Source organism: Tiliqua scincoides, chromosome 5, assembly GCF_035046505.1.
Source record: "Tiliqua scincoides isolate rTilSci1 chromosome 5, rTilSci1.hap2, whole genome shotgun sequence".
Lineage (NCBI taxonomy): Eukaryota > Metazoa > Chordata > Lepidosauria > Squamata > Scincidae > Tiliqua > Tiliqua scincoides.
The window spans coordinates 125,389,700-125,415,597 of NC_089825.1; the positions used below are offsets into that span (position 1 = coordinate 125,389,700).

General features: G+C 47.5%; 2 protein-coding genes across 2 annotated transcripts; both read right to left on the reverse strand.

Annotated features, from left to right (window-relative positions):
* Positions 1 to 1,069: 1,069 nt before the first annotated feature.
* On the reverse strand, positions 1,070 to 2,023 carry LOC136653513 (olfactory receptor 10AG1-like). The gene has a single exon (XM_066630406.1). The coding sequence runs from the start codon at positions 2,015 to 2,017 to the stop codon at positions 1,070 to 1,072; it is 948 nt and encodes a 315-aa protein (XP_066486503.1). The 5' UTR covers positions 2,018 to 2,023.
* A 10,469-nt stretch (positions 2,024 to 12,492) lies between these two features.
* Positions 12,493 to 24,794, reverse strand: MAPK7 (mitogen-activated protein kinase 7). The gene is made up of 7 exons (XM_066628004.1): positions 24,714 to 24,794; positions 22,349 to 22,581; positions 21,406 to 21,571; positions 19,264 to 20,387; positions 16,124 to 17,061; positions 15,478 to 15,605; positions 12,493 to 14,502 (listed from the first exon to the last, which is right to left on the reverse strand). The coding sequence occupies exons 2-7, from the start codon at positions 22,566 to 22,568 to the stop codon at positions 14,349 to 14,351; spliced, it is 2,730 nt and encodes a 909-aa protein (XP_066484101.1). The 5' UTR covers positions 22,569 to 22,581; positions 24,714 to 24,794; the 3' UTR covers positions 12,493 to 14,348.
* Between the last annotated feature and the right edge of the window lie 1,104 nt (positions 24,795 to 25,898).

The window sequence follows — 25,898 nt, forward strand, 5'->3', positions numbered from 1 at the left end:
TGATCCTCAGGATGTTCAGGAGGGCAATTCGATACGCATCGGCAATTTGTTTACAGATATATCCATTACAAAGGATCTGGTCCTCTATGCATCCCTTTTATTTGTTTATGGCTCTTATTTATGACTTTCTGTTTACCCTTGTGAACATACCACAGTTAGCCTGTTCTCTAAGAGGGATTTTTAGATGCTGGCTTTTGGTCAGAGAAGAGCCTTATGGGTGAACTGGGCATCTTGGGATATTTCTATATTGTGAGCTCAGCATATTGTTATCAAGAGTGACCAGTTGTCTGAGAAGTGATATTTTATTAGCACACTATTTTTGCCATTTCAGGTTGTGTTTCATATTTTATATACCTGCTGTTAATGAATTGGCATTTATGTGGTTGAAATTTGGAAAAATCAGCCTCTACCACTTTGAATATAAGAACAGCCTGAAATACTGCATTTGCTATTGGATTGCTAAGCAGTTATTTCTTTACCCACACTTAATTTGTGGACTCCTTGCCACATGATGTTGTGATGGCACATGACCTAGTTACCTTTAAAGGGGGGTTGGACAGATTGATGGAGTAAAAGTCTACCATAGTTTATATGTCATGATGAACTGTAGGCAACCTCCAGGTTTCAGAGAGTAGCCTATCTCTGAATCCAGATGCTAGGGAGTGACAGTAGGATATGATGCCTTTGGTGCTCCCTAAGGCATCTGGTAGGCCACTGTGAGATACAGGCAGCTGGACTACATGGGCCCTTGGCCTGATCTAACAGGGCCCTTCTTATGTTCACATTCTTATGTGTAGCATAACCATTTTACCCTTTTCAGCACACTACTGTAACTATAAACTGCTTCAGGCTGTGGCTATTTGCAAGGCCCAATATGCTGACCAAAAGCCTCGTTTTGATTACATTGTGTAAACATTTGTGGTGAATACAACTTAATGTAAAAATGCAAATACCAACTTGTCACAAACATTTTATTCAAAGAAAGCTTCCATGGCTAGTTCCCTGATGTACCAGGGCATCAGCACAAGGACCCCCACCTCCTCGCGGCCCTCATTTGGGCCTTCAATAATTAATTTTTACGTACTCCAGAGCATAGTCCACTGCCCAGTGTTCTCTTCAGAGCCACTTTGACCTCCTTATTCCGCAAACTGTAGATTATGGGGTTCAGCATAGATGTCACGACTGTATAGAATAGGGCCAGTAGCTTGTCACTCTCTGCCGAGTAGCTGGATTTGGGCCTAAGGTAAGTGATAATTCCTGAGCCATAGAACAAGGAGACAACAATGAGGTGGGAGGAGCAGGTGGAGAAGGCTTTACGCCTGCCTTCAGCTGATGGCATACGCAAAATAGATGTTATGATGTAGATGTAGGATGTGAGGATGAGGAGGAAAGGAGCAGTGATGAAAAGAACAGCCACCATGTACACTGCAACAACATTCATTGAAGTGTCACCACAAGCTAGAGTCAGGAGGGGTGGAATGTCACAAAAGAAGTGGTTAATCCTGTTGGGGCCACAGTAGGTGAGGCTAAAGACATAGTTGGTTTGGCCCAGTCCCACTGTCACTCCCACGGTCCAGGAGGCCACTGAGAGCTGGGCGCAGACTCCCCGGTTCATGACCAAGCTGTACCGCAGTGGGTTACAGATAGCCACATAGCGGTCATAGGCCATAGCAGCAAGGAGGCAGCACTCTGAAATGCCAAAAAGGGTGAAGAAATACATCTGGGTGGCACAACCCCAGAGAGAGATCCTTTTGTTCTCCGATATCAGGCTAACTAACATTTTGGGAACAATGGCTGTCGTGTAACATATTTCCAACAGAGACAAGTTTGTCAAGAAAAAGTACATGGGCGTATGAAGGACCGGGTTTAACTTGATCACAATGGTGATGATTGTATTCCCAGCAAGTGACACAGCATACATGGAGAGAACCAAGACAAAGAGGAGCATTCGTAACCGAGGTAACCCAGAGAACCCAACAAAGATGAACTCAGTCACAAGAGAAGAATGATTGGCCATGGTCCATGGCAGAGTAAGGCTCACCTGCAAGAGAGTCAAGACAGATGCTGGTGAAGAACAACCAGGCACAGTTGATCCACATTCCTCTCTCCTTCATTCCTCCCCATTGCTTAAATGAAGAGGTGGCAGAGCTTAAGCTTAAGATATGAAGACCAATGTCTTCATATGTACTGGATGAGTTGCTACTATTTTTTGGTTCCAATATGATAGTTACTCTAACAGTTAGTCTCCTTAAACACCTCTTTTTAGAAGACATATTTATAAATATTTTGAATAAATAGAGATGAGAAAGAGCCTAGCGAGGCTGAACTTCTGGCATCAAATTCCAGGACCTGCTTTTGAGGACCATGAACAGAGGGAATTGTTTTACCCCTGCATTTCTGTTGCAAGATCCCTTTGGTTCCACTTCACCCTACCAGATAGTCAAAGGCCCCTTAAGTCCAGTATCCTCTTTCCACAGTACCGTACCAGCTGCTTCTGGGAAGCTCATAACCTTCTCCCACTTCAGCTCCCCTGTAACTGGTATTAAGAGGCAAACTGCCATTGACTAACTGTGGCCACTGATAGAACTGTCCTCTATGCCTTTCCCAATTCCCTTTTAAATTCCCAAATCCATGTTCCTGGCCATTCCCACAAATTGTGGCAACAAATGCCACAGAATTCTGTGCTGTGTGAAGTATCTCCTTTTGTCCCTCCTTAATTTCCCTCCAGATTTGGTGGGCTACCCCCTGCTTCTAGTATTGAAACAAAAGCTCTCTAGCCATCCTGTACCTCATTTTATAAGTCCCTTTTTGCCAAGTTAAAAAGCCCCAAACTAGCCTTACCACATAAGGTATTCCCGCCACATTCAGTTAACACCCAATATGCCAGACGGCAACAAGACTGGGACAACTTACATTGTGATTCCTCCATAGCAAGGGGAGAGGCACATTGCACATGTTCTTCTTTCTTCCACTCTACATATTCCAAAGTTAAGTCCTGGCCTAAGAAAAATTTCAGGACTGAGCCCTTGTCTTTGCCATGACTCTCTCTCCCCTTTCTGGGAGGAAAATGCGAAGGGTTCTGGGGCTCCAATTTCCAGGAAGGGATTAAATTTATTTTTTATTTATTTATTGAAAAGATTTTTATCCTGCCTTTCCTCTGCTAGAACAGATGCCCAAGACGGCTTACAATTTATAGAGGGGAAAAAATTGGCAATAGAACAGCAAGGTTTGTGCTTTCAAAAGCATCTAATGAAAAACAATGAAACAATGAAATAACTTGAAAATGAATAAATAAATAAAGCAATTTGAGGACAGCAAAACAATTAACATTCAAGGAACTGCTTATAGAGGCACAGGAGGCAGACAACCCATCAGCCAGATGAAATTTTAGCAGAGACTCATCAGGGCTCAGTCCTGAAATTTTTTTAGGCCAGAACTTGACTTTGGAATATGCAGAGTGAAAGAAACAAGAATTGCCGTTTGAACATGTGCAATGTGCCTCTCCACTTGCTATGGAGGAATCACAATTTGTGTGACAAAAACAATTTGTACTCTTCAATAGTAGCAAATCCTGGGTCCTCTTTTCCCTGATCCAAAAGCAGATTCAGGCTGCAATCCTAACCTCACTTTCCTGGGAGTAAGTCCCATTGAACACAATAGGACTTACTTCTGAGTAGACCTGGTTAGGATTGTGCTATCAGTGGCTTAGAGCCAGGACTCTCTCTGCCTTTTTAGCCAAGGCAGTTAACACCCAATATGCCAGATGGCACTGGGACTGGAACAACGTTTAGCTCAAAGCCACTGCTTTTGGATCAGGGAAAAGAGGACCCAGAATTTGCTACAATTTTAGAGTACTAATTATTTTTCTGAAACACAACACAAACACAAATCACTCAGTGGGAGTTATTAAGCACTTGACCGGATGAAGCTGCCTTAGGCTGAGCTACACAGACCCATAATTGTCTCCTCTCGCTGACAGAAGCTCTCTTACCTTGAAGTCTGAATCCTACAGTGTGCTGTCTCAACTGGAGATGCTGGAGCCTTTCTGCACACACACTGCAGAGGCTCTAGCCAAAGTGCCTTGAAAAAGGTGCTCTGGTGTTCAAATGTAGACAATTCCTCCTTATTCAAGTATGTACACAGAAATCCCACACTTCTCTGACAAGTATTGTAGCAAATGAGAAGAGGCTTCAAGGTTAAGCCACGAGGTGTCTTTCTATTATCACTACAGCCCCCGAGAGGCATCATCAGTGAACTGGCTCCTTCTCCAGAAGCTTCCAGATGTAAAATCCCCTCTAGAAGCAACTTCCACGGGGATCTGGCCTCCTGGCTCCTTTGGATGCTTTCCAAAACACAAAATTTTGCTGTTCTATGGCCAATTAGTAAAGGACTCACTTTTCCTTCACAGGTAAAAAAAATTAGCAACCACTGGAGTTACCGTTACCCTTTGATGGAGAATGAGATTTTATGTCATGGGACAATCTTTAGGAAATCTATTTAAATATCCATTCACAATATTTCTCAGATTTCTTACAGATCATTAGACATCTCCTTCTGAACTTAAAAAAATGTAACTCTCTTATTTAAAAATTCTAACCTCTGTGTTGGACATGTATTATTCTACAAGCCAATACTTGGGATGGCCCAACCATGAGGCTGACTGACCACTTTAGTCAGTGGGCTGGGAGAAAGTGCCCAGCTGGCAGGCTTGGCCTGAGGCAAGGCGAAAAAATTCCCCTTACCCAGGGCAGAGCCACAGCAGCCCCAATGGGACTACTTGGACCTGCACCACCTCAAGAGGTAGCACAAATCCGAGCAGTCCAGGGCTGGCCCAGGCTTCCCAGAAATGGGGCTAGGATCCAGCAAAAGTGCTGGATGCTGGCCATCAGGGCCTAGGAGAGGGGGGTAAAGGGGGTAATTTGTACCCGGGCCCAGGGTCAAAAGGGGGCCCAGGAGTGAAAGGAGGGGGCCCAAAAATTTCCTGGGATTTTACCATTTCCTATCTACCAGTCTTGTTGCCTGCATGGGGTGCTGGGGATACTACCACGAGTGTGCAGCTGCAGCTACTGGCAAGCCATATATGCTGGGCCAAGGAATGCATATATGACACTCCTTAACACCATGTCAAATCTGGGAGGAAACTGGCCTGTTACAACTGGCTTGTGGATCTGCTTACCATGAAGGAGTGTATAGGAGCTCAGGGACACAGCTGCAGGACTACAGCTGCTGCAGAAATCTGTTTGGGTACACATAGGTCTAGTGTGAGCCTAAATATGATGATGCTAACTTTCTGCATGATTTTCTATATTTAAAAGATTTTAGAGAGACTTAGGTTTCCATTTGGAAACTTAGGTTCCTTTTTGGTTTTCCATTATTACCGTATCCAGCTGCTGATGCCATATGGGTGAGTAGACATGGACTCCAAACACTTTTCCAGCTGTCTTCATCCTCCCCCCATTCTGCTTGCCTGTCACCACCTTCCCCCACTCTGTTTCACTCCTCTCCCTTTGCAAAGGGGCCCAAAAGGAACTTTGAACCACGATATAATTTCCCTCAGAGGCCCTGCTGGCCATGATTCCCACTCCTCACCTGACTGCTCATAGGCCCGCCTACTGCCCACCACTCACCCTCCCCTGCCCTGAAACGCCTCCTCCCCACCCTCCCCACACCTCTTGACCCCCACACCAGCCGAGCTTGGCCAGCATGAGCTTACCAGTTTTGGTTCGCGCGGAGGCTGAATTTGGCCTCCACGGGCCAGCACCCATCTCTGTGCTGGCCCAGCTGACTCACACGGAGGCACAAATGTACTTTATGGCACGTTTGCAACCCTCCCAGGCCAGCGCAAGAGACTTGCACCAGCCAGCCACACAGTTTGGATTGGTATAAATCAATTATTTGGACAATTCTTGCTATGTTCATGGAGACAGGAGATGGAGGGTTCAGCATTTAGTCCATCTTTGTTGACTCCTGGGCTGAACATGGGGTAGAGGCACTCAGAGAAGGCATCCAAAAAAGTATAGATGTGGGTCATGGGGTCAGCATCAAAGAAGGAGACTTGCCCCCCTTCATAATCCAAGTAGACTCCCACTTTCTGGGGCTTAGTCTTGAGGGTCAGCTGTTTAGAGGGAGAATCAAACATCTTTTTGCATCTTTTTAGATTGTGAGCCCTTTTGGGACAGGGAGCCATTTAGTTATTTGATTTTTCTCTGTAAACCGCTTTGTGAACTTTTAGTTGAAAAGCGGTATATAAATACTGTTAATAATAATAATAATAATAATAATCAAGGGCCTTGTATTCACTGCCGTTCCTCAGCTAGATGGCCCAGAATCCATTGCTTGGCTTGACAGTCACTTTGGCTTCCTTCCTATTGACCGATTCCTTGGCCACACCAACATCCCAGCTGGTTTTATTCCCACACCAACTTCCTAGTAATGACATCCTGAGGTAAAGCCTTGGGCACCCAACACACACATGGTCTTGCTGAACCTTTCAGGTCCATCAGTGACCTCCTTCTCAGGGTTGTCCTCCAGGTGTACACTAGCAAGGTCCTTGGAGAGTATGAGATTGCGGTGATTAGTGTTGGGATCCAAGGTTATGTGGCAGGGAGCTGTGGAGTAAAACCATTAGATTTTACAAAACTTCAGATTTTACAAAACTGAAGTGTATAACCAAAAGAGAGATGACACCTCTACACTAAATATGCAAACCAGTGAATCAGTTTTACTGGAATGATTCCCAAACTTGGGAACTGCATTTCTATAGTTAGGCATAGCAGAAAGAATTCCCTCACCCACTGAGAGAATGACCAATTCCCAGGTCCTTTGAGGGAGACTTAAACAGTGTGATGTATGGGCTGGTGTTCATTCTAGAGATGCACTATTACCTGTCAGATGATCTATAGAAATGATCAGTTATCTGTCAGAGGGATTATTTGTTATCCCTCTGGACAGCCAGCATGGATGTAGTATGACAATTCCAATCGCATGAGACTGTTCTGTCCAAACTAAAAAACTGTTTCCTTCCTCCTACCTCAAGTGTGTCTGAAGACACTGAGGTTAGCCTTTAAATTCAGCAAAGTTCTCTTGCAAAAAGGCAACTGAATCAGGATGAAGCCCATCAGGGGGAAAATTCCGATGAGGCTTTGTGTAATGCGCTTTACAACATAGCTCTTGAGGAGTTTTAATTACCAATAACAATGTTTGAGATAATGATAGCACAAAGGAAATCAAATGTAAGAGAAGTGGGAGACTGGAGCCTGAAGCAGAACAGAATTTTCTTTTAGTTCTTATTCTGCTTTTCTAAGGAACTTAGAGAAGCATACATGGTTACCCTCCCCCCAATTTGGAACTTTGATTCCAAGTCTTCCTGACTAACAGCGTCACTGGAGGACTCCACTGGGGAGGCTCTGCCTCACCTGCCTCCCCACCCACTGCGCGCCCCTGCTGACAGTGTGCTGCGGAGTGGGTGGGTTGTGGGTGCCTGGGCACCTCACATGGCAAGGACACTGCTGCCTCCCCACCCACAGGGGCCGCGTCCAGAGGGGGAGACCCCACGCAGCGCCCACCCTGCCTGCCGGACGGACCTTCTGGCGCTCCACAGCCGGCTGCAGGGGGAGGCAGTGCTCCGGGCGCAGCGCCCTCGCCAGGCAGCCGCCCTCTGCCGGCACGCGTGCAGGAGGGCGAGAGGGACGCCGCCTTGTGCGCCAGCGCCAGGTTGGCCAGGCGGCGGCACTCGGGGCAGGTGGGCTTCTCCTCCGCCCAGCAGCGGACGACGTAGCCCAAAGTACCGGGTCCGCGAAGAGCTCCAGGCACACGGCGCGGCGCGGCGCAGCTCCTCCGCCAGGCTCTTCGCGCCCGGCCAGCTCGCCATCGGGGGGGCACAGCAGGCGCGGAGTCCGGCTCCTGCTGGAGGACGCTCGACCCGCCTGCCTCCCGTCCCGCTGCTGCGCGGTCCCTTCCTCCGCAGGAACGCCCCGCAGTGCAGCCCGTCTGCTCGCCCAGTTGCCCCGGGAAGGACTCTCCAGGCGCAGGTGAAGGCATGCGATGCTCTGCCTCTTCGCCTCCTCTCCCCCCAGCCCCACCACTCTCCTGCCAAGGCACAGGGCGCCACACCCACCCCTCCCATTCACCCATGTCATTTCTGCCCAATCTTGCACATATGCAACAGGGACCCAATATGCACACCTGTGGCCCAGGCAAAAATGGGTTAAGCAGGGGCATGCAGCAGGTGGGGAGGCAGGTGAGACAGAGCCTCTCCCCCAGTGGCCTTCCACTATGTGAGGTGTCCAACCACCCACAACTGACAGGCTGTGCACTGCCTCCCTCCTTGATCTGCGCATGGGTTGTGGGTGTTTGGGCACCTCACACAGCAATGGCAGTGCTTTTCAAAGGGGGGGAGGCTCTGCCTCACTTGCCTCCCTACCCACCACACATCCCTGATTTTAAGTCATTTCTGCCCCACATTGCATATACTCAACAGGGATCAAACACGTGCACCTGTAGGGCAGGCAGAAATAGGTTAAATCAAACCAAAGCACATGGCATGCAAAACCATCAAGCCAGTTCTGAGTGACAGAACGAAAGAAACAAGTATTTGGGAGAAGCTGGTAATAGGAAATCCTGGAGATCTCAGATCGCACTATAGCTCTCCAGGGAGAAAGGGCTACTTGCAGAGGTGCTTGTTACCAGTGAACAAGACAGGATTTCAACCTAAGTCTTACTGTACACAATGGGCTGAATAAGGTAAATAACACTGTTTTCAAACATATCTAACTACATGGATTAAGATCAAATATAGTGACAGCCACAGCATTGATGCAGGTGTGTTATTCACACAGCATTCAACTGTAAACAGTCTGTGAGGGAGGGACAGCAGCCCTGTAGGGTTCTGGCTTCAGCTCTGGGAAGGGGGGTGAACACAGGGTTCACAGGAGAGCCTTTCGCAGGAGAGCTGGGCAGAGAGGTCAAACCTTAAGGGAGAGGGATGATGAGTTTGACCATTGGGATGACTGCAAACAGGCCTTTCACAACATAACTTGTGCATTGTTCAAGTTTAACAAGAGAGAACATCCTTTAACATCTTGAAATCTTTCTCTCCACCTTTTGAGCTATTAAGAGGTCCCCCCAAAAGCACTTTGTTGCAGCTGAATTTGAGACTCCAAGAGAGGAAGAGAGCACATACTGCAAGTTTAATTGGGCTGGAGGCAGGATGAAGAGTTGGGAGGGGGTGTCTACACTGTACACTTGGGAAGCTGCTGTAGGATGAGCAGGTTTGCCACCTACCATTGAAATTTGACTTCCCCTCTACTGCTTGTATCGCAAGCAGCATAAACCTCCCATCATGATTTCTCAACAAGACCAAACAATGCTGCTTTAGTGAACCTGGGCCTGCCAATCCTGACTCAGAAGGGGGAGACTATTGAAATGGGTTCAAACAATGCAAGCATTGAAGCACTTAGTGTTAAGTGTTTAGAAACTCAATCTTACCCCATTGACAACTTAAAACAATACTGTAAAGGATGACAGTCAGTGTTTTATATCCTGCCTCTTTTCTTTTTACTGAAACTCCAATAGTCAAGAGCATCCATAATCAGGATTGTTGTTAAAAGCACTTTCCAGAAGAACATCATGGAATGCACAGTTTCACCTCTGCTTCAGGCAAGGAAGAAAATCTTTACTTCTTTTCTTACTCATCAGGCCTTGCCCAGGAGAAGAAGGTCTCCTTTATAAATGTCGCACTACACTCTCTCATGAATAAGTGTATTGTTTACCTTCTCTGGCATCAAGCTTCTGAAGATGTAAGTCACCTGACCTTCACCATACAAGTCACCAAACATTGTTGATTCTGAAGACGATTCAGCCAACAGGAAGTGGGGCTAGGGCAATGGCTCACAGCATGTGATGTGTGCTGTACTCCCCCTAACACAGGACCATTCCTGCCATGTCCCAATCAGACACAAGGGTAGGCCCACCATATAGCAGGATATTGGGAAAGTCATGGAAGGCTATGGACACTTGTCTAAAAAAAATTATTCACCTTTACTCCATATCTGTGTTTTCAGTTGTGCAACTCTGCCATTCTCCAGCTGGGGCAGTACAGCTGTTGGTGAGCAGCTCTGAAGTGGAGCACTTGACTAAGAAACTGACACAACACTGTTGAATGAGAACACCATGCCCCATCATAAAGTGACCATATATTGACATACAAGAAGTCAGTAACCAGCAGGAGGCTGCCTTGCCCAATTTTCTGTTGCTTTGAATCCATTCTTTTTCTGTTGCTTTGGAAGGATACAGAGAATGAATGGAGAAAACAGGTTGGAAAGGAGATGCACAAAGTTACTATTAAAAAACACACACACAGCACCAAAAACCTGTCACCTTTATGCCACACTGAATTTGACTTCTACCTAGGACCATAGCATTTAATTGCTTAACAATCTTTAAAACCTTAACAAATCACTTTCAGATAGATGGGGCCCTGCCTCCAAAGACAATCTAAAAAACAAAAGCTTGTATCACCCCATCTATCCTCTTATTTTCATCACATTTAAATTTATTCAATTTTATTACATTCATTCAAAACATTTGATTAAATCACCTCCCTTAAAACAAGTGAAGACCCTAGCTGTAAACATTAAGGAAGTAGTGGCTGGTCTGGCCCCCATTCACAAGGCCAACTGAAATTGTGGCCTCAGGTGCTGTTCACAAATCTGCTGCCTATCTCTGTCCACCATCTTACCTTCATTACTTCTTCTCCTCTAAACTGGAAAAAGAGGAGAACCGCAAAGAAGAGGAAATGTGAAGGAGAGGAGAGGACTGAGCTAGAATACTGATGAGTGGGAGAAGCAGAGGCTGGCACATCATTGGGTAAGGGGGGCTGCATTTGGAATGCAGCCTCAAGAGGACTTGGGCCAGCCTTGTGTACAGAACGAAACCACACAATCCAATTTCACTACCACAATTCCCCCCCCCCCCAAAAAAATAAGCTGCTTTGTCCTTTCTCTCCCACCCAAGTCACACAAAACCGACATAATGATTACAATATATTTGATTCAATGTCAACCTTCTTGAAGATCCATGGCTGAAAAATATTAATTTTTAGCCCTGCTTCTCAAGAAAAAGTGAAGGGGTTTGTGAATGTCCAACAAGCACCGAGATTTGGGGGATGTTTCAGGAATGATTGGGAAATATTACTAGGGCTAATCCTCAAAGTCATCAAGAAATCTACTCTGATAACTCCATTTTCCTTCTCGTGCCATCTAGTAACATCAGAAGAGGAAAACAAAGCCCACTTCATACAAATGCGTGTTGTTGTACTAACACTTGCTGAATGTTTTATTTTTGTTTATGCTGAGTAATACTTGTATGCAAGTTACTTTTGCCTGCAATCATTTTAAATTTCAATATGCATTTTTGAGAAATCAAAAATACCAGATCATAAAAAAGAGTGGAGTTAAAGAATCCAAATCTTAGAATAGTGGCTTACTCCAAAAAGCCATTTCTTTTCATTGCTGGAGGCTATACAACTGTCTGCCTCTTTACTCAGACACACAAGACCCAGTCCAAATCACCTGGAACCATGAGGATGAGCTCCTTTTCACAGCAAACATCTGTTCAGTACTGTCAACACTACCTGCCAGTGGCTCTCCAAGAATTTCACACACAAAATTTTCCTCTGCCCCACCTGGAGATATTGGCATTTGAACCTGGAACCTTCAGAATGCAAAGCATAGGTTTTTCCACTGACTTACAATCCCTCCAGAGGGGAACTCTCATACAGGAATGAGGAATCCTCCACCCAGTTCACCCTGGCACACTGAGACTGCTCACATAAAGCAACACTGGTTTTTTCCCCCCACCAACTTGCCCCTAAATAACCTCCTCACAGTGTTTTAAACAGGAATCCAAACTGCTGTGTCCCTGAGAATTTGGTCAAAAGTTGCCCCAGGCCCCCAAGATCCATTTGACATAGTTGATAACAATTTAACTGTTCTACCTCACTACCAATCATATCTCAGCAAAATTTCCGATTTCTTCTTATTATTCAAAGTTGTATAACCAAAGCCGTGTCATGCAGATTATTTCACAATTGCATGAATTCTCATGAATGAAGCAGTTTGGATTCCTGAGAATCATGTTGCTGTAGAAAAACTACAAAGAGGGTCTCTTCTAAAAAAAAAACAAATACAATAAAATCTTGATAGGCACTTTCTACTATAATATGCATTGGTTGCTGGAAATGAAATGGTTTACCTAGCATTAAGCTCCTACACTAAAGAAACCAACTTCAGTCATTGTTAGATGCAATTACATTAAATGTAGGCTAAGCAATTGGTCTACACTAAGCCTCTATAAGCAAGCCTTCACTATTCAGATAAATCATCCACCCAAACACCAAATCATACACACAACACTGGAAGACACAACGCAGACACTACACTTGAATTTCTATAAAATACTATTTTAATAGAAAGTTGAGTGGCAAAGCCACATAATACATAACCACCACTTTGGAAAATTCCATTGTATTCCAACAGTTACGGCCAGCAGCACTCAAGAGTTTGGACAATCAAACTGTACACACAAATCCAAACACATGTCGAAGAACCCATTTCAAATATGACCTAGGGATCTTCAGCAATGGGTCTGGCATTCCACTTTATGGTCCCTAGCACCAAGAACCTCCAGAAATCTTCACATAGATCTGTGAAAGACCTCAATCCTTCCTTCTGCAGGAAGATGCAACAGGAGAGACTCCATCTGACAAACACAACACCAAAAGCATTTTTTGTATAAAAAGACATGACTTGTTATTAGTCTTGAAGCAACAGCAATATCAGAATCCCTCCCAGTAATCTTTTAGGTGTTAGCTCCAGTGAATAGGCACCAGTTATTCCCTAACAACCCTGGGAGGCAAATATTAGCAGGGCACAATGAGAGGGGAAAAGGCAGTGATGTGGGGGTATGCAAAATTCAGTTCCACAATGGCAAGAGGCTACTCTAAGAGAAGAAAACTCCAGAGTAGTCTCAACAGGAGCAACTTATCAGGGGTAGTGGTGGTTTTTTATAATAATAAAAAAAGGAAAAGAGCAAGTCCTCCAGATCTTGATTTTGTAAACAAGGAAGGCTTTTGGGCCAGCTACATGTAGTAAAAAAGCAGGCCTTACAAAGGCACTTCCAGAAGTTTGGAGTATCCTCATCTTGGTGAAAGCTGGAGTGTTGCCCCATTATGTTTTCAGCAACACAGTTAACCAGGAGACTAAGATGGAGTCGCTCTTAAGCGAAGGAAAGTCAGACTCTCCTGTAGTGTGTTTTGGGATCAATGTCACTTTTGAAGCAGCTACCTGCGGCAAGGTGGAGGCTTCTGCATCCTTGGCAGCTAGACCTCATTAACTCAGGCACATCTACGTGTTATGGCAGCAAATTTTCAATCAGTGTGCTGTGAATGATCCGAAGGTGCGCAACAGGAGTTTAGGGGAGGGTCATTTATTAGCAGCGCCATTGGAGACGGGACACAGAACATTGTATAGGTAGTCCAATTCCAGTTAAAAGAAATTGCAGGCCTTTCAGGCAAAACCCACCACAGCCTAAGCCACACCTCAAGGACAGAGAATGTTCCATGGAACACTGTATACTTACCTGGGTAATTTTGATCTCAAGATCAAGACAATGGGTGCTGACTTTCCTGCAGAACCAGCTCAGGACCACACTGGGCAAGCACCGGTTAGCACATACCCCAGACTCATGGAGGTGACCAACAGCGTATAGGCAAGATGAGCAACATCAAGGCTTCTGGGTGCGAGGAGAGATTGTTGCAACTTGACCTCCATCAACAGCACTGCAACCAAAGCTCTGACAGGCAACTGCACCTGCTACACTACGGGTGTTGCATTTGGTATGCAGCTGTTCCTCTGATCTGCAATGTTCCAATATCACAAGCATGAAAGTGACACCCATGTTTCAAGCCATAAGGGACACAGTGAGGGGTCAGAAAAGAGTGCACTTGGCACACTTCCAAGGCAAGAGAAAACTCCTGTAGAATCATTACTGAGGTTACCACGCAACAGCTCCAATTCCTGCTTCCCACAATGCACCTACATAGGATGGCACAACTGTACCAAAGCCACCTGCAGCCTTTTTGTCAGAGGCCTTCAGCCACCCAAACCAATCAGACCCAATCCAGATTTGGCTTTAAAAGCAAGACAGGCACTGAGGTGACGTTCCCAGCTGAGTTAGCTGAAGAGGCAAACAGACCTTCCATTGAGCACCCAAGTGGGCTCAGCCTATTTTGTGCCCAGCCAGGATTGCAAGAGGAAGAGGAGGAGGAAGATGGGTGGGATTCCAGTTTTTCAAGCATCCTGTAGGTCTGGAATGTCAGAGAGGATCATGGGAGACCCCAACTGCAGCTCCTGTTGCAGGGACTCCATGTCAGCAGGGTTCATGCGATGGACTTCCAGCCAGTCAGCAAGAAGGGAGGCCGAGAGCGGGGCAGAGTCGCCTTGACTGATTCGACAGCAAGAAAGAGAAAAAAAGAAAGTTGAGGCTGGATAGCAAGGACCACACTAAGCAGCAAATGAAATATAGAGCCCTGCGAAGTCAGCCTCCCTCTATGGGAAGGAAGGAAAAGGAACAAATGCTTAGCTGTCAGACTGCCCAAGACATACCATGTGCCTAAGACGCAGCACAAAGATCTCTCCCTCTCTCTCTAACATCTTTTATTGAGCACATCTACTTGCACAACTACCATTGGGCGAACTTCACCACCCTTATTGCTAGCCTTGAGAGATTGGGGCCTCTGTCAGCACAGGAGCACCACCTAATGGACACTTTTCTACCTTCAGAGAGACCACAGTTCATGTATTCACAAGAACAGGACAAATGGACAGGACATTGCTCCAAGTCCACATATTTTAGGAAGTCCTAGGTAATATCTTCCAGACACAAGAGAGCGATTGTCAATTACACCATGGACACAAGCCACTGCAGATATGGGGCAATGGGAGGAGAAAGTCCTAATTTTTGTCTTCAAAGGGAAGAATGGCTAGGTTCAGCTGCTATCGCTTCAGAATATAAACAGTAAATGTTGCCTCTCTGTGGCATGCATTAGATTGATCAAGTCAATTTGAAACAAAAGGTTCCATGCCACAGCTTAGAGAGAGCAAACTACTCTTAATTCAACCCAGCAGTGAGCAGTAGAATTTGGAATTTCAGTGCTTAAGGTCTGACCCTTGGCTCTCAGCTATCTTGCCCCCAAATGACATCAGAACAATTAAGCCAACAGCAGCCAGAAGAGGCATGACCTTACCTTGCCTACATGTGCCCCATAACCTCTCACTGCAAGGCATCACTCACAAACCATGAGGGGGGGGGAGAGAATGTGCAAGTTCCAGTTAAAAGGCAAGCACATGAGAGAAAACACACCTGCTTTGTCCACCAGCTCCCCATCACCTGTTCCACATCTATAAACATTCCTCTTACCTCTCCCTGTTTTCCCCAACCATGTCAAAGGACTGATTCAGAAATTCTTCCAGGTCAAACCCAACTCCATAACCGGCACCACTGCCTTTAGGGGTTCCAGAGAAGACAGGGGGCAAGAGGTCTTCCACCTGGAATAGAGAAACAGTGAGCTCATTCCTCATGCAAAGATTAACACATGACAAATCATCAGCCTAGACCAGTGCTGGAGAGATCCTGCAGAGCCTTACACATTTCCCCCTGCCAAGCGACAGAGATCTTCCACCATGGAAGTTCACATCTGCTAAGTGGTAGTATGGACAACACACAGTCTGTTCTGCCAGACTGTAGTAGTGTCAGCATTTGATGCAACAAAAGGAAAAAAAGAACCAGAAGGCATCCGTTCAGAGGAATGAGTTATGCTTCAAATGTAAATAAATGGCACACTATGGACAAACCCGCAGGTGAGCCACACTAGTGACTGAGCAATTTACCACACAGATATTTTTAACAGATTCCACCTATGGATGAAGACAGTAGCACACACAGAGAATCTTGTGAACTAGCCACCATCTGTCATCAAAGATCTGCTACAAGTCTGCAGCTGGCACCACCTAGAAACAGGCACAGCTTCTCTGGGCCAGGAAAAAGAACCTCTGAAGCTCATTACCTGGGATTTAGAAAGCTGCTGAGTCACTATATTGATATCCAGAGGCTCTGAAGGCACAGTGGTCTCTGGAAGCAGCCCTGAAGCCATCTGGTGCTGGCTGGGCCCTCTGGCTTCTTCCCCGACTAAGCCCGGCACTGGCAGCTTGGACTTGCCCATCTCAGTCAGGAACATGTCAGCTTGAGGCCCATAACTCACTCCTTGTTCTGGCTGTGTGCCACTAGGGGCCACTATTTCCGGCTGAGATACTGGCAGCTGCCCAGTGACAGTCCAATTCTCTGGCTGGGGGACGGAACCCCAGGCATTCAGGGCTGCCACACCATATGGGGCCTGGAAGATCTGACCAGGGGTGTACTTGACACTGAGGAGGCACTCTGGTTTGGAGGGAGCAGCTTTCTGGCAAGCAGAGGCAGCAACCAGGAATGGGGCGGTCTGCGCAGGGAAAAAGTGGACCACATTGGTGTTGGAGCCCTGGCCTGGGGTTAGTTCTGTGCCCACAGGAACAAGTGTGAGCTTGGGGCCCATAGCAGGCAACCCTTTGTCCGAGAATGTCAGAAAGTCAGTGGGTGCAGGGGTGTTGCTGGAAGGAGTGGGTGGGATATGGCTGGCAGGGGGGACCTGAGGTGGCAAGGGGTTAGCAGAGGGGGCCTGAGGCAGGACATGGCCAGTGGCATTTGCCTGTGGTGGCGGCGGCACTACAGAGCCGTTCTGGGTTGGCTTATTCTGCGTGCGGTCCACCATCTTGGTCCATCGCTCCAGAAGGTTCCGGTCATTCTCCGTCAACACATCCTTGCGTTCCTTCTCTTTCTCCTTCTTCTGCTTTTCACGCTCCTTCGCTCGCTCCTGACGGCGCTTGCGCTTTTCCTCTCGCTCACGCTGGCGCTCCTTTGCTGTCACCGGCCTCCGGACATCTGGTGTCTCCGGAATGGAAGATGGGGTATCTGTGGAACAGGGAGGACAGCTGTAAATGACCACACCTCACTGGAACCTGGCAGTTACCCCACCCCATCCAAGGTCATTTGCCAATGTCCCATTGTCACAACTGCCCCCTAAACCCATTTTTACCTCTTCACTGGCAAACTGAAGGTGGGAGATACATCAATATTCAAGGGGGAAAATGTGGGTCACAGGCCTCTAGATGCTGATCCTACATGAGCCGTCCCCTCCCCCGGCTAAGAAATCTCTGTCTCACAACCATTAGGGCAGCTGAGATCAGGATAAGCAGTCAGGTGGTCAGATTTGCAGATGACACTAAACTTTTATGGGTGGGGAAGACCAGAAGGGATTGTGAAGAGCTCCAGAAGGATCTCTCAAAACTGGGAGAATGGGGAGCAAAATGGCAGATGCATTTCAAAGTATGTGAGTGTAAATTAATACATATTAGGGTAAGAAAGCAACACATATACACCAACACAGGGATGTCAAACTTATGGCCTGTGGAACTCTTTGGATAGTCCACAGAGTTCCAAGACTGCCTCCCCGCCCTCTCCAAACACAAACATAGCTGTGCTCCAGTCACATGTGGGATGGTGCTCTGAGGGCTAGGGAGGCCGTACGTCACCTCCCTGGTCTTCAGAATGATGTTCCAAGGCCTCAGAAGACCTTCAAATGTCACTTCTGGTTTTTCAAACACCTCAGAACACCCTCAGAGGAAGGGGCAGCCCTCAGACAAACAGCCCTCATCCAGGTGACATGAATAGAATGCGGCCCCTGAGCTGAAGGAGTTTGACACCCCTGGGCTAATGGGCTGTCTGTGACAGATCAAGAGAGAGATCTTGGGGTGCTGGTGGACAGCTTGATAAAATTGTCAAGCCAATGTGTGGCAGCAGTGAAGGAGGCCAATTCCATGCTCAAGATAATTAAAAAAAGAATTCGGAATAAAACAGCCATTATTATACAGCAATGCCATTGTACAAATGAATGGCAAGGCCAGATCTGGAGTCTTATGTACAGTTATGGTCACCACATCTCAAAAAGGGCATAGTGGAACTGGAAAAGGTGCAGAACAGAGTGACCTAAATGATTACTGGGCTGGGTACCTCCCTTATGAGGAAAGACTGTAGCATTTAGGGCTCTTCAGTCTAGAAAAAAGGCACCCGAGGGGGGGACATGATTGAGACAGATGAAGTTATGGGATAGAGAGATGTTCTTTTCCCTTACACAACACCAGAACCAGGGAACATTCACTAAAATTGAGTGTTAGGAGAGTTAGAACCGTCAAGGAAATACAGTGGTGCCTCGCAAGACGAATGCCTCGCACACCAAAAAACTCGCAAGACAAAAGTGTTTTTGCGATTTTTCTGGTGACTTGCAGGACGAATTTTTCTATGGCCGTGCTGCGCAAGACGAATTTTTAAAATTAAAAAGTTGAAGTTTTGTGCTTGAAATTTTTGAAATTCTCTGTACAGTATGTATGCCTTTAAAGAACACTTAATAAACACTTTGTAAACCAAATTTGACTTTGTTCTGACTTTTTTTGCCCATAGGAACGCATTAATTAAATTTCAATGCATTCCTATGGGAAACCGCGCTTCGCAAGATGAAATTTTCGCAATACGAAATGACTTGCGGAACGAATTAATTTCATCTTGCGAGGCACCACTGTATTTCTTTACCCAATGTGTAATTAGTCGGTGGAACTCCTTGCCACAGGATGTTGTGATGGCACCTGACCTAGATACCTTTAAAAGGGGATTGGACAGGTTTACGGAGGAAACGTCCATCACAGGTTACAAGCCATGATGGATATGTGCAACCTCCTGATTTTAGAAGCAGACTACCTCAGAATGTCAAATGCAGGAGAGTAGCAAGGGGATGCAGGTCTCTTGTTGTCTTGTGCAACCAGAGGCATCTAGTGGGCCACTATGAGATACAGAAAGCTGAACTTGGTAAGCCTTTGGCCTGATCCAGCAGGGCTCTTCTTCGATTTTTACTTATACACAATGTTAAAAAAAGAATCTGCCTAGATTCTCCTGAGCATTTGATGAAAGATGCATTTTTGTGCTCTTTTTCTGCTCCATCTCAAATTGAAATTTTGTAGGATTGTATTTTAATCAGAAAGGCAGAACAGACACATTTAATAAAAACAAAAAAACCCGAATTCTTCAATGCCCCAGAACCTCTGCATCACAGTTTTGCCTTACCTTTGTTCTTATTCCGGAGCGTAGATTTCAAAATGACAGCCTTGAGGGCAGCCTTGGTGTCATCCGAGATGGCCCCCTCCCGCTTCGGAGGGGCAGCCACAGCCTCCACCTCAGCCTTCACCTCTGGCTGCAGCACGGGAGAGGTGAGGTCAATGGTCTCCGGCAGCGGATAGGGTGTGGGAGATGCCATTGCATAGTCACCATCACCCACCCTGGGCGAGCCAGCACTGGGCATGTCGACATCATGGCAATGAAGTAGCAGAGCTTGGCCAGAGGCATCCACGCAGCCACCATCCATAGCTGGCCTCAGCGCTGGCTTGAAACTGATCTGCCGCCGGATGCCCTCCCGGCGCTCATGGAAATCATTGATTTCAGCCACAATGGCCTCCTTGATCTGCTCCTTGGTAAGCACCTGCTTATCAAAATCAAAATCGAAGGCTGGGACACAGTTCGGCTCATCATCGGGGTCATGATACTTGGCCAGAAAGGGGTAATTCAGGGCCTCCACAACTGAGATGCGCTCACGAGGGTCAAAGCGCAACATCTTGGAAAGCAGGAATAAGGCCTTCCGGTCCGCATTTTGGTAGAGGCTCTCCCACGGCACTGGCTGGCGTGATGGCAGGCTCTGGACATAGGCACGCACCCGGTCGGCTCCAATGGAGTGGACAACTTTGGCTGGAGGGGTGCCCAGGACAGTGATGATGAGCTGCAGCTGATGAATGTAGTTCTTCCCTGGAAAGATCTGCTTCCGCCCAAGCATCTCAGCAAAAATGCAGCCCACTGACCACATGTCAATGGCCTGAGTGTACTCATGCAGAGAGAGCATAAGTTCAGGGGCGCGATACCAGCGGGTGGCCACATACTCTGTCATGAAGTACTTGTATTCATCAGGCTTAGTGCAAAGACCACGGGCCATTCCAAAATCACCAATCTTGAGTTCACAGTTCTCATTGATCAACAGATTGCTGGGCTTGAGGTCCCGGTGAATGACGTTGGCCGAATGGATGTACTTGAGGCCCCGAAGGAGCTGGTAGAGGAAGTAGCGCACATGCTCCAAGGTGAGGGGCTGGGAGGAATGGATGATCTGATGCAGGTCACTCTCCATCAAGTCCAGCACAACATACCTGCCAAGGGTGAGCAGATTTATCTCGTCAAGGAGAAGAACTTGCTCTGTCTTGAAGTTTATTGGGTGATTTTGAGCCAGTAGCTCATTCTCAGTTCAATCTACCTCACAAGGGTGCCGAGAGGAGGGAGGCATACCATATAAACTTCATTGAGCATCTTGTGGAATAGGAAGCTAGAAACGTGGCAGAGGAGACTACATGCATGGAGTAATATGTGGAAAAGAAAGAAGTTTTTAAAAAAGAGAGACTGGAGAGCGACCTCAGTAGGATAAGCCACTGATAGAAAACGGGAAATGCCCCACCAAGCAATTGAAGGGATCGCAAGCTCAGGCTAGGGACTAGCTGGTGATGGGGCTCCAGTACACCAGGAGCACCCTGTCCAACAGGAGCATAGGAACCAGCTGTCCAGACCACCCAAGTGACCAGCTGCAACCTCCGAAGGAGCCTGCTCAAGTCCCTGTATTCACCTCTCCTTTCTCACCAGAGATTGTATTAGAAGATGCTGACGACTAAGCCCCTCAGAGCAAACTGAAACATACTGCTAATGGAAACATCACTGGTGTGGTCCTTCCTACACTGCACCCCTTGCTGTTTGAGCATTCCACAACAAAATATCCTCTGAATGTGAAAAGCTAAGCAGTCAAAGTTTCAGTTCAGCGTTCACCCCAGTGTGGCAGGGAGTTTTGAACAACAAAAACAAAGGGGCGTATTTAAATATGCACCCTGCCTGAAATCTCAAGTGGAATAGCCCCAATGCTGCTCTGATAGTCTAGTCACCTACTCTGATCCTGCCTAACTCCATTTTTCCTGTTGCCTGAAATGGACTGGTTGTCAAATAATAAAGAAATTTTTTAAAAGTCCTGTACATACACGGGGGGGGGGGGGGCGCGACAGGAAGATACCAGGCTGGTGGTAATGCTACAAAAGGAATGAAACTTCATCCTGAGAAGTCCAAGTCCTCAGGGAATAAACAGCAGGAGAACAATTCCGCATCACCAAGGGGAAGAAATGTACTTACACAGATTTGAATTCAGCATAAGGCACAGACGGCTTAAGAATGTCTTTGATGGCAATGATGTTGTCATGCTTGAAGTGCTTAAGGATTTTCAGTTCACGCAGTGTGCGCTTGGCATTCATCACCACATCAAAGGCATTGGGGATTTTCTTGATTGCCACCTGTTGGCCTGGATGGAGAAATTGGACAGAAGCATTATCAGGGCTCTATGCCATTTATGTCCTACGTATCACACAATTGTTTCCTGCCTTTCCCACAAGAAGCACAGAGTTGCACACACAATTCCAACTCTCCCAACTCCCATTTTATCCTCATATAAGCCAAGACAAAGAATAAGGCAAGACTGACCCATCACCACACACAGGATTGGAAACCAGGTCTCCCTCCTTGTATCCAACAATCTGAGCCAAACTGATGCAGCTTGGGGCAGGGGAGAAATCTGATTATTCATGTCTCACCTCACCCTTTATTCACAGACCTCTCCCTTTTTTAGGCTTGTAGGGGGACAGAAAATCTAGTCTGTGAGTTTCACTAATCTGCACAGCCTTCTGGCACCTCCTCATAACTAGCAGAAGATATGATGCAAGACCAGTGCATGTTAGCGCCTCTTTTCCCAGGATACCAAGTTTGAAGGGAAGGGGACACAACACCAAGGTAGGTGTTATTATTATTAATTATTAACAGTAATTATATACCGCTTTTCAACTAAAAGTTCACAAAGCGGTTTACAGAGAAAAATCAACTAACTAAATGGCTCCCTGTCCCAAAAGGGCTCACAATCTAAAAAGATGCAAAGGAATACCAGCAGACAGCCACTTAATCGGAAGCCTCTGATCGACACACACTTCTAGTACTCCTTGGTGAAATCTCTATGGCCTTTTGCACAGTTGAAGGCAGAACCCAAGATGTCCTGACTTCAACCCAACACTGTACATTCCTCACCTACCTGTATCCTTACGGCGTGCCGAACTCACAACACCATAGGCTCCAGTGCCAATTGTCTCGATAACCTCATATTCATCTCCCACCTCAAAGGTAACATCGAAGGAGCGGGCCTTCAAGATGGCCAGATTTTTGGCTGCAACTGTGGCCTGGTGAGATGGCTCCTGCTTTGCGTGTTCTTGAGCTGCTTCCTCACCTTCATCTTCTATTGGGGGCTCCGCCATGATCTCTCACTTCCTATCACAAAACACCCATAAAAATAAGTTACAGGGTCTGGACTGAAGGGCACAAGAGAGGATCACCTTGCTGAAGCTAAGCGGGTCTAGTGGCTGGTTTGGCAACCGCCTGTATGCCAACTAGGGAGCTCCATTATGAAAGCAAACTAAATACCATTAACACATAAATGAGGACTTTGTCCTGCTTGCTCAAGAAATTCCTAAAGCCCTGCTTCCCACTTTATAGGTAGTATAATTCTATATATACTATATATTCTATACCACTATTCTCTATACTACCCGAGATAGCATGCTAGAGCTGGAAGGAGCCTTGATGGTCATCTAACCCAACCCCCCTGTTCAGTACAGGCAACTACTACAGCATCCTGGCCAAGTGGCCATTCAGCCTCTGCTCAAATGGCTGGTTGCATGAAATGGAGCCGGTGTAATGGTAGTGCCCAGGCTCTGTAATGCTCCCCTTATGAGAAGCTCAGTTGATTTCCTCACTGGTAGTGAAAGCTCTGCCTTTCCAAGGGGCAGCTGAGCCTAGCAAATATGGAACACATTTTGTTTTTGTTCTTTGTGGAGGGCATTGTTGCATTTTCCAGTTGCCCCTCGATGGCTTCTTTGTTGTAACTGCTTAGATCCATTTTCATTATCAGCCATCTCTGAAGTCACACGCTGACTTAATACTGTATATCAACTATTCATATACAATACATACAGTACATACATGCCCAATCCATTCATCTTTATGGCACCAGATAAAACCATGTTATTAAATTCTTCAGGCCTTGGATGGGGGGGGGGAGGAAGAGCTACTGGTTCTTACTGTTTATTAGATTACAATTTTTTGTGTGTGGTTTTTATCTGCAGACCATCTTAGGTTCTCTTTGGAACAATACTACCTAAAAATTTTAGATGAAGAGGAAAATCAATGTCACATTAGAGATACCAATGCCTAGCATGATTTTGGTCTGCCCATAGTTTTTCCATCCTGAAACTGACTGCAATTAAGGTGAACTCAAAATTAAGATAAGGGAGAGACACACACAAGGTACTGAGAGTGCTATTCTTCATGGTAGAAAACCTGGATGCTGCCACCTACCCAGCTCCAGAGGCCTGTGCAGAACAGGCATCCTCACAAATGTCTGTTGCTCTTTGCATCTGGCAGCACCACAGAAAGTCACATAGCCCACAGGGACTTGTGGTGGGTGTGGAGGCTGGTGAGGAAGAGCCTCCCCACCCGAGTCCTTCGAAAAGCACCACCGCCATGTGAGGCACCCAAGCACCCACAATAGCCCGATGCAAAGAGCAACAGCATCACAGAATGTTACGTAGCCCCAGGAAAGTGTGGTGAGGCAGAGCCTCCCCACCGGAGTCCTTTGAAAAGTGCCACCACCGTGCAAGGCACCCAAGCACCCACAACCCATGCGCTTGGGAGCCTCACCAGGCAGCGTTTTTCAACGAAATACAGTGGAAGGCTCTACCTCACCTGCCGCCCCACCCACCACACACATGCCCTTGAATAGCCCTTTATCCCAGCCATGTGGGATTCTGGCATCACCAATTTCAGGGGAAAGCAGGAAGGAGCAGCCTCTTCTTCAATGCAAAGATGCAGGAGGGAGGGGCAGCAGCAGTTACTCCTAACTTGGGGAGGGGGAGAAGCTCCCAGGCCTTGGATGAGGGAGGGAGAACAAGTGAACATGGTGGAGGGAGAGAGGGGACCATCTCATCCTCCCACTCTCTTCACCTCACTCTGAAGCAGGTGGGGATGGAGCCAATCAAGGGGTGGAGGAAGGGGGAGAGGGAGACTCCCCTACAACAGTGGGGCAGGAGGGGGGGCTCCACCCAACTGGAGGGAGGCCACCCACAACAATGGAGCTACAGGGGGGCCCACTCCATGCAGGGGGGGCAGGGAGGTCGTGAGGGGAGGGGCTGGTTCTGGCAGATGGGGGCAGAGCAGGGGAAAGGGGGGGGCAGAGGAGCAGGGAGGGGCTGCCACTCATCCCCTGGGGAATATTATGGGATGGAGAGGCCCTGCAAGGCAGCTGGGGCTTTAAAGGGAGGCCCAGGGGGCTGCATCCCTCCCCTCCCAGGCACCTGACCGTGCTGGAGCTCTACTTTCCCGGGGGGGGCGGAGGAGCTGCTCACCTGCTGAGGTGCGAAGAGAGACACCCAGGGCAGTTCCCTCCCGGGTCCGTCCCTGTCCTTCTTACTCTAGTCTTCCCAGAGTGCCCGGATGTTAGGCTCCGGATCCGCCCCAGCCAATCAGAGGGCGAGGGGCGTGGCCTTCCCCTGGAAAGGCGGGCGGGCGGAATGGCTGCTCCCCTCCCTCCTGGAGTTTTCTTTCCCTCCAAGTCCCGCCTCCTTAGCCACAACGAGCCAATCAAGGAGCGCGGAGCGAGCGAAGGGAGCCAATGAGAGACTGGGAAGCAAAAGCTTGCAGGGCGGGCAGGGCTGGTGGTTCAGCAGGTGCAGGGGGCCGGGGAGGGGGTGCAGGGCATCGCGTTGGCCACCCCTCCGGAGCTCCAGCCCCCCCTCGCTGGCTCAGAGGTGGCCCAGGGATAGATGCCCCTCTGCAGCAGCCAGATCAGTCTGGAAGGAAGCAGTGACACCGCTGGCCAGGGCTTAGCAAGGGGTGACGTCACACCCAGACGTGACGTCACACCTGAATTTTTTAAAAGCTGGAAAAAAATCCATCACCTCCCCCCCACCACCCTCCTCCTAAGAGGCACTAGTGACAACTGAAGTCTCTGGCCATTCACAGCCCAGTCCTATGCATGTCTACTCAGAAGTAAGTTCCATTGAGTTCAATAGAGCTTACTCCCTGGAAAGTGTGGATAGGAGTGCAGCCTCACTCCCCTTCCACTGCTGATGCCTGCCCCACCCCCTCCTGCTTGCCCCAAGCCCCTGGTGCAAGGGAAGCAAGCTGCCAGACACTTTGGTATTTTTGCAGTTATTGCAGTTATTTTTGCAGTTATTCTGCAAAAAGAGGGTATTTTTTCCAGCACTTTGCAAGAGCTGATAGAGGGCGGGTTCAGAACGTTGCCCCCAGGCAGCCTGCAGCTAGATGAATTGCTACCCTAGCCCCCTCCTGCTCCCCCCCAAGCCCCTGGTGCAAGGGGGGCAAGCTGCAAGTGACCACGATCAGCACTGTCCCTCGTGCAAAGAGTGTCTTTTTTCCAGAACTTTTTTTGCAAGAGGCAATTGCAGGTGCAGAATGTTGCAAGAACAATTGCAAGAGGCAATTGCAGGGTAGGTGCAGACTGTTGCCCCCAGGCAGCCTGCAGCCAGGTAAAATTACTACCCCTCCACCCCTTCTGTCTACACCACTGC

What these genes read in the sequence shown, in the direction of transcription:
- LOC136653513 (XM_066630406.1), bottom strand. Translation starts at nt 2,017, where the DNA reads ATGGCCAATCATTCTTCTCTTGTGACTGAGTTCATCTTTGTTGGGTTC.
- MAPK7 (XM_066628004.1), bottom strand. Translation starts at nt 22,568, where the DNA reads ATGGCGGAGCCCCCAATAGAAGATGAAGGTGAGGAAGCAGCTCAAGAA. An exon ending in AGCAGCTTTCTAAATCCCAG is followed by an intron (nt 15,606 to 16,123) that starts GTAATGAGCTTC and finishes TCTCTATTCCAG; the next exon opens with GTGGAAGACCTCTTGCCCCC. An exon ending in GTTGGGGAAAACAGGGAGAG is followed by an intron (nt 14,503 to 15,477) that starts GTAAGAGGAATG and finishes CTGTCGAATCAG; the next exon opens with TCAAGGCGACTCTGCCCCGC.